We start from the raw sequence: 9,193 nt of genomic DNA on the forward strand, positions 1-9,193 counted from the left end.
TTATATAGGCACAACGACGAGAGAGAGAGAGAGAGGAGAGGGAGAGATATGCTCACAATGAGCTGTAAAACGATGTTTGCCTCTTTAATTTTCATTAAATGTTGCTCACAGCCTAAAAAAACATACTGTGTTTTAAGGAAAGAGGAAGCTTGAAGGAAAGAGGAAAAGTATATACGACTGTTGCGACTCGTTTAGTTATTTTTGAAAGACAAATAGAATAAAATATAAAAAACATTCTTAAGAAGAATTTAAACATATATACTTATATCTTTAAATATATATATTAATTATATTATATTAGAAACAAAGTCCATACCTTTTTTAAAAAATTCTTTTAAAGTATGTAAAATAGTAAATTTATACAAAATATATATTACATTTAGATTAATAGGATTTAATATTTCGACGTTGATTAAAGTAATTTTTTAAAACAAATGTTATTTCAGGAATTACATTATGTAATACAAAAAATACATATTAACCATTTACACATAAAATAAAGTGTTACTATAGGGTTGATTGGTAAGTGCTGTGACTTTTATTTTTTGGCTTTAGAATAATAGCTGTAGATTTATTTGCTGTAACTATTTTTGATGTAACTTTGTAAAACACTATTTTTTTTGCTCTAGAAATAAAGCTCTCTACAGCTTTTTTTTTTGGATTTTCAAAGATATTTTTGATGTAGCTTTTTAAAAGAAAGAAAAACATGTTTAGTTGACATGCATCGCTTTAAACTAAATTTTGGTTTTCTACGGCATAGTATCTACAGCCACAACCAGTCACCCCCTATATGATATATATTATAGTGCAGTAAGACCAAAAGATTCTTACTCATGTATATTTTATTTATCTTAAACGTTTGATTAGACATCTTTGAATCAGTGATTCATAAGGAACCTTAACGTCTGTAGATTTGAATATAGTATACCATATGAGGAGCATATTATTTTTTTGTGAAGCCGTATGAATTATGTTTTATGCTTGTGATTAATGTGTTCACAAGTAGTTTATACAGTATATAATCTGCTTTCTATACGACTACTTTGGAATTGCAGCTCATCGAAAGATAGTTAAGGCGTTCTCTACCTTCAACCACGATCATCAACTGATGCTCCTGACATAAACAAAAAGAAATGGATTTGAGTCGGATTTCTCAACACTTTCTGTGTAGTAAACATAAACTTATTTAACCATTCATTTGAAGGTTATACTAATGTTTGTTTTACGCATCATCCAGCTTGGTTGAGCTCGAGAAGAAACTAGCTCCGCATTTTACAAGGCCTCGAATAGCCAACACATGAACTTGTCGACCTACGTACTTCTGTGTAGAGTCAATCAGAAGCTGGTTTCAAACACTTTCTTTTGATTGACTTTGTACGTCTGTTATCTGCTTTTGGTGTTGTAGAACTGTTTGTGAAATGGTAAGGTCATGTAGCTGTATGGAGTTTTGTTTGAATGTATGTTGGTGCAGTGCAGTAAACCGTAACTTGTAACCTTTTCTAGACCTAAGATCCTGCCAAAGACATTATGTAGGCACAGCACCTGTCTTGACTTTCACAAGGCTGGAAGCAAAATAAGAAAAAATAGGCTGCCACCATGAATCGAACATAAGCCCCTTACTCAATACACTGTTAAGTAAACCACTACACTAAAGATGGTTCATTGAAATAAAGGCCGATATTTGTTAATAATATAGAAGGCCGGAAGCCAATGATTCTGTGGCTTCCCCTCAAGGCCTAGGCACAACGACGAGAGAGAGGGAGAGATATGCACACAACGAGCTGTAAAACGATGTTTGCCTCTTTAATTTTCATTAAATGTTGCTCACAGCCTAAAACATACTGTGTTTTAAGGAAAGAGGAAGTATATGATTGTTGCGACTTGTTTAGTTATTTTCAAGGACAAATAGAATAAAATATAAAAACATTCTTAAGAAGAATTTTTTTTGTAAACGTTAGATTTATTATGATATTACAATTATGAGAAAGATTATGTTGAAGATCTCTTGTAAGTCTTTCCTCCGTACTTTGCATAATTGTTTAATAAATTATTTTTTCTGGGAATTGAAAACTGGACCTGCTGGTGTAGAAGTATTAATGAATCCTTAGTCAAACCATTGGAACTAAAACTTCCACAAAGTCCATAACTTTTTAAAATTATTCTTTTAAAGTATGTAAAATAGTAAATTATACAAATTTTATATTACATTTAGATTAATAGGATTTAGTATTTCGAAGTTGATTAAAGTAATTTTTTAAAACGAATGTTATTTGAGGAATTACATTATGTAATACAAAATATATATATTAACCATTTACACATAAAATAAAATGTTACTATATGTTATATATTATAGTGCAGTAAGACCAAAATAGTCTTACTCATGTATATTTTATTTATCTTCAACGTTTGATTAGACATCTTTGAATCAGTGATTCATAAGGAACCTTAACGTCTTTGTAAATTTGAATATAGTATACCATATAAGGAGCATATTATTTTTTTGTGAAGCCATATGAATTATGTTTTATGCTTGTGATTAATGTTTTCACAAGTAGTTTATACAGTATATAATCTGCTTTCTATACGACTACTTTGGAATTGCATCTCATCGAAAAATAGTTAAGGCGTTCTCTACCTTCAACCACGATCATCAACTGATGCTGCCGTAATCGATATAGTGCATCCAGTTTCCTCATATATAGATGCTATGATTTTCTCTTTGTTGTATTATACTTATCATTTGCTACTATATAATGTATGTTTAACTCTTTTCCCACCCCATGTACTGATGACTGAAACTAAAGTATCTATTTATCACTGAAGTTATTTTTGTTGACGTTAAGCATTTCAATGTCAGCATTAAAGGCTACATATCTTCTTGTATTGATTGACATGTTCTATCTGTTTTGTATATTGACCAATGTATTGAATCGTATACACATTGCATTATAGTTTGGGTGAATGTTTTTGGTACTACGTATAATACAGTATAGTAATGTAGGTGCTGTACTAAGTAATTTACATGACATATACAACTCATCACATTTGAATGTTAAATTATGCAATATTTTTAGGTGGACTATACTGTTTCTGATATAGTATAGCTTGCCATGTTTTTATTGGAACTATGTTTTCAGTCGGTCAGTCTGTCCGCTTTAAGTTACACATATCGCAAAGGATTGGTGTTTAAGGATATTTTATTTATATGTCAACAAAGGAGAAAGCATGCAGACACAATTATGTACATCATAATCATCATACTATTTATGGATGCATAAGGTTGGTTGGCTGTGACAGTTTCGGTGGACTATCATATTTCTGATATCTTAATAGCTTTCGGGTTTGTAAGGAATTATGTTTCAAACTGTCCGCTTAAGTTACACATATCATTAATGACTGACGCTTGAGGGAATTTCATTTATATGTCAACGAAAGAGAAGACATAAATGCTCAACTATGTATATCATCATTTTCATCATTAGAAATATGGAAATTCAATCTGGACATCAAATTAAATACCCAAATGGTTAATGTTTCTATATATATATATATCTGAAAAAACTAAAACTAGATAGAAACAAAATAAAAAACTGCACGGAAGAGTCACATAGCTGCAAAATATATATACAAAAAGAAGACCACGTGCGCACGCTATTCCACCAACTACTGCAACATATCCAACTGATAAGAAACGCTTTCCTTGGACTGCTCGACTGAACCCGAAGTCCAGGAACCTTGAGTAACTATGCCGGAGTACATGGTACCCCTAAGTAGGCCCGGGACTTATTATCCGAGATCCGGATTCGATCCGAGATCCGCTCCGGATCCGCTCCGAAAATAGGATATCCGGGGTGCCCGGATCCGAATCCGGATAGTAAAATTTTGGATCCGTGCAAACCGAATCCGGATCCGGATATCATAATTTTTAGGTCCGGATATCCGGATCCGGATCCGTGTTTTTAAAATACATTAAATTTTTAAATTTTATTAATATTTATATTTGATATATTAATATTTATACATGAATTAATCTTATAATATTATATTTTAGATTTTACAATATTATAAACATATATAAATATATTTATAAATATTTAATTTATGTATTATATTAAAAAATTAGTATTTTTTGTTAAAAAATTATTTTTAATTATTTTGACGGATCCGGATCCGGATCCGGATATCCGCGGATAATAGAATATTGAGACGGATAACCCGGATATCCGGAAACCACGAATCCGGATCCGGATATTAAATCCACGGATCCGACGGATCCGGCTTCGGATCCGGATCCGGATACCCTAAATTTCCTGGATATCCGGATCCGTCCCAGGGCTACCCCTATGGTAACAATTCCCAATCATGTTTCTAAATGGTTTGCAAAATCAGAAAGAGTATATGACTACGGTCATAGCATGTAACTTTCTATTATAATAAAATAATATTTAAAAAAAGGCCATATTACCTAAATTATATTATATATCTAAAATATTAGTTATATTAAGTTTTCAAATAAGCATATATCTAAAATTTAATATATAGACCAAAACTATGTTTATATATATATATATGCTCAAATTATCCTTCAGGATACGCTCTCAAATAAAAAGTTTACTGTAGCACTTAAGGTCAAATCAACAAAAACTCTAATATTGCACAATAGAATTTCAATTTCGAATAAAGCTAGACCATATAAGATGGAATGCAGTAAATGAGTTGGTCTCTCTAATTTATCCTTGGGTGCATACATGCTCAACTAATTTCTCGGTGGGTTCACTGGGTCTCTCTCTTTGTCTACATGTTTACCATCATTCTCTACCAATGAGTGGATTTCACCACCATATCTTTTTCAATGAAAGGAGATGTTTCCTCGGACTCGTTGCCGAGCTTTGACTTTAGCTCCCTTGCCTTTTTGTCTTCTTGTGTAAAGGTCTCTGTGGGGCCGGAAGAGGAAATCAAAATCGAGAATATTTATGTTTTTCTCGTTAGTGAAACCTGGTTTTCAACGTCACATTTTGTGACTATCTTTCTGTTGTCCAACTCCGTCGTGAAGACTATATTGACGCATTCAAGCTCTTTCTCGAATTTGATGTCAACTTCTTTTGAAGAAGTATCCTTTGTATCTTATGTTGTTGTAGTTTATGGTTTTTACCAAAGAAGATGGATAACTTCCTCTACCTATTTTGTTGAAACAAGTTGATGAGTAGTGAAAGTAAGTTCCAAAGAAAAAAAGAATAAGATTACATGGCAACTAAGGTGAGCTGGCTCTTCTCATTAACTTTGAATACTTAATCTGACATGGATAGTTTAAATGGCTTTTGATTAAATCCTATTTGTATTTTCTTTGTCTTTAGTTTACAAAAAAATAAACTATTCATAGCATGAGAATAAGGTTTGATGAAATTCTAGATGATAAAAAAAAGCATGAGAATAAGCTAGTTGAATGAATTACGGAATTAGCTTATTGGAAAGATTTCAGACTTTCAATACGTCACCGAATCCTTTAGTTGGGTTGTTACAAACTTCAAGCTATTTCTTCCAACGTTTGTTTCTTGTCCTTTCTCGCTACCAAAGTTTCATCAGGATCTAAGGCAGCTACGAGATCGACTATGGCGTGGTGGCCTGACGGCGGTTTTTTTATGATGATGATGATGACCATCATTTCTTTTGTTCAAGCCGAAGATTCCAACCGCTTCTTCGACTTGAGGGTCACTTACGGCAATGTCTCTGTGAATAAGTACGTTCCTCCAACACGGGTACATTTTCAACAATATGGCTACTTCTGTGTTCGTAGTATATATGTGTGTGTATTTATTTATTTATTTTTGAATGAATGTAAAATTTATTTATTTAAAATACACATGCATATCGACATGCAGGTAATTCTAATAAACGGAAAATTTCCCGGACCGGAGCTTTACGTAGTCACCAATGATAATTTGATCATCAATGTTCACAATGATCTAGACGAGCCTTTTCTTTTGTCTTGGTATCTATTTCTTTACATCTTTAGTTTCACCTTTTCGTAAACATAATTTGAACCCGATTCATATGAAATATTTCTACATTCATTTAAAAAGCAATGCAATTTTATTATATATATATATATATATATATATATATATATATGCATGTATAGAACTTATAAGTTATGTTAGAAGAAGGCCATTTGCATATGTTGTCGTTTCTTCCCAGTCTTTTTATTTTTGTTGGGTAATATTTGACGTCAATGTTTCATCCTAATTAAAGTATCAAAAAAAATATATCATAAATATAATAAACACCAAAAATGTTTTCATAAATGGAGGAACGGCTTGCATCTAAAGAGAAACTCTTACCAAGATGGAGTGTATGGGACGACTTGTCCAATCCCACCTGGAAAGAATTACACTTATGCCTTCCATCTCGGAGACCAGATCGGAAGTTTCTTCTACTTCCCTTCGCTGGCCGTTCAAAAAGCCGCCGGTGGTTTTGGTGCCATCCGTATCCTCAGTCGCCCTGGCATTCCCGTCCCTTTCCCGCAACCAGCCGGAGACTTCACCCTCCTCATCGGGGATTGGTATACTGGGGAAGACCACAAGGTTTATATCTTAATTATTAACTTATCATGTTTGCTTAGCACAACGGCTGCCTCAAGATTATTGTGGGTTTACATGGCGATTTTTAATTTTATTTTTGGATTCACATTGGATTTCTAGACCTTTTTATTAAATAATGTTTGTTTTTAAAAAGTATTACTAATCCCACACGTAGGATTTAAAGGCACGTTTGGATGGAGGACGCATGATACCTAGGCCTTCTAGTGTTTTGACCAATGGCAATGGAGACACCGCCTCTACTTCTTTAACTGTCGACAAAGGTTAATCTTTAAAACTCCAAACTCTAATATGTTTGTTACAAAGAAGAGCATTTTCGCGATCTCATCACTTTTAACAGGTAAAACGTACAGATTCAGAATATCAAATGTGGGGCTTCAACTGTCCCTAAACTTCGAAATATTAGGTCATATGTTGAAGCTCGTTGAGGTCGAGGGAACCTACACAATCCAAACCAAGTTCACTTCACTCGACATTCACGTTGGTCAATCTTACTCTGTCCTGGTCACCATGGACCAGCCTCCCCAAAACTATTCGATTGTCGTGGGGACGAGATTCACTGACACACGATCTACGAATATAATTATTCTTCACTACTCCAACTCCAAAAGCTCTAAATTTGTCCCTAATAGACAACCTGACAATGACATAGACTTTTCGATTAAACAGGCTCGGTCCATTAAGACTAACCTGACTGCCTCCAGGCAAAGGCAAGATGCTCAGGGCTCATACCATTATGGTCGAATCAAGATTTCCAGGACATTAATACTTGAAAGCTCAGCAGGCGTTGTGAACAGGAAGCAACGATATGCCATAAATGGCGTATCATTCGTTCCTGCTGATACTCCACTGAAGCTAGCAGATTACTTTAAGATCAAAGGTGTTTTCAAAGTAGGAAGCATCCCAGATAAGCCTGGAAGAGCAGGGATCAGACTAGAAACAGCAGTGATGGGAGTAAACCACAAGGATTTTCTTGAGATCGTCTTTCAAAACCGCGAGAAGTTCGTCCAGACTTACCATCTCGATGGATACAACTTCTGGGTTGTCGGGTGAGAACAATAACTTAATCATACAGTATGGTAATCATATTAAGCCTTGAAGGTCATTGACGTATGTGACTTCTCAACAGGATTGGTAATCGATGGTCTACATGGTCACAGGCGAGCAGAGGAGGGTATAACCTCAGGGATGCTATTTCTCGCTCCACTACTCAGGTGACGTGAACTCTCTCCATATATCTATACATTTTTGGAATTTGTTGTCAATAGATTTTATGCAAACTCATACAATTCCCAGTGGGGCATGTACCCTCCCAGCTGAAATTCACATTAGAGGATCTAAGCAGCAGACCCTTTTGGTATTCCTAAATAGTACCACAAGACTGGAATTATTCACTTGGTTCTTAATTAATGTTGGAAATGTGTATATTATTATAGGTCTATCCAAAATCTTGGACAGCTATATATGTGGCTTTAGATAATGTGGGGATGTGGAATTTCAGAAGTGAGTTTTGGGCAAGACAATACTTAGGTCAACAATTCTACTTCCGAGTTCACTCTCCGGCTAACTCTACCAGAGATGAATATCCTTTGCCTAAAAATGCTTTGTTGTGTGGTCGAGCCTCAAACAGACACAGGCGCGACTTCATACCCTAGCTCCTATTGACATGATGCCGTTCATATCAATCTTGAATGAATTAACCAATATATTTTAATGAGTAATATAATATATCCACACCAAAAGATAAAAGGTTACTCCTATAAGCTTCAAAGTAGCTCCTGACTATACACTTCAAAAACAATTCACGTATATATGTATTTGTTTAGTTGATCAGATTTTATCAAATAAAAAATTAATTTATAAATAGTTTATCTGTTTTATGTTTTGTACAAATGATTCATATTTAAAATGTGCGTATAAAATTTATATTAGCTTTTTTCAGTGAACTAATTTTTTGGCAGAATTCAGACATATGCCATGTGTAAATTTTTATTCTAATTCAGTTATTTAAATTTTAATAGAAAATAATTATTATTACACCTAGATTCTCTCATTCTAAATCATCGCTACTAACTAGAAGAAGTTTCCGGAGAAATTTAGATTTCAATTTAAAATTTATAAATAAAAATAATTTTTTTTTGAAATGTCAAATATATGTAAGGTGCTAACCGTATTATAACACGTAGGGGTGGGCAAAAAAAAAACCGAACCGAACCGAGTCAAACCGAACCAACCGAAATGAAACCGATTCAAATCGAACCAAAGTCTATTTCAAACCATTCGGTTGAAGATTTTTCCAACCCGAATGGTTTAGTTCGGTTCGGTTTTAAACCAAACCGAACCGAGAAACCGATGTATTTTTGTAATTATTTAAATTAAAAATATTAGTAATACCAATATACTAAAATTCTAATAGTAAACTACGTATTTTTCATTTTTCATTCATTAACATATATTCTTCTAACATAATATGTAATTCTAGTTTGAAATGTTCTGTTTGCAATTCTAGTTAGTGAAAAGAATATACTAGGTCTATGATAATGGAATCATGTGTTTAGAGTAGCAAAGATATAAATAAATACTTGTATTTGTGT

The 9,193-nt window shown here is 33.6% G+C and overlaps 1 protein-coding gene across 1 annotated transcript; it reads left to right on the forward strand.

Annotated features, from left to right (window-relative positions):
* Window positions 1-5,560: 5,560 nt before the first annotated feature.
* Window positions 5,561-8,432, forward strand: LOC106325622 (L-ascorbate oxidase homolog). The gene is made up of 7 exons (XM_013763667.1): window positions 5,561-5,759; window positions 5,883-5,992; window positions 6,311-6,584; window positions 6,757-6,862; window positions 6,940-7,648; window positions 7,729-7,813; window positions 8,036-8,432. The coding sequence occupies exons 1-7, from the start codon at window positions 5,613-5,615 to the stop codon at window positions 8,252-8,254; spliced, it is 1,650 nt and encodes a 549-aa protein (XP_013619121.1). The 5' UTR covers window positions 5,561-5,612; the 3' UTR covers window positions 8,255-8,432.
* The last annotated feature ends 761 nt before the right edge of the window (window positions 8,433-9,193 follow it).

The sequence above is a fragment of the Brassica oleracea genome, chromosome C2 (assembly GCF_000695525.1).
Source record: "Brassica oleracea var. oleracea cultivar TO1000 chromosome C2, BOL, whole genome shotgun sequence".
NCBI classification, from domain to species: domain Eukaryota; kingdom Viridiplantae; phylum Streptophyta; class Magnoliopsida; order Brassicales; family Brassicaceae; genus Brassica; species Brassica oleracea.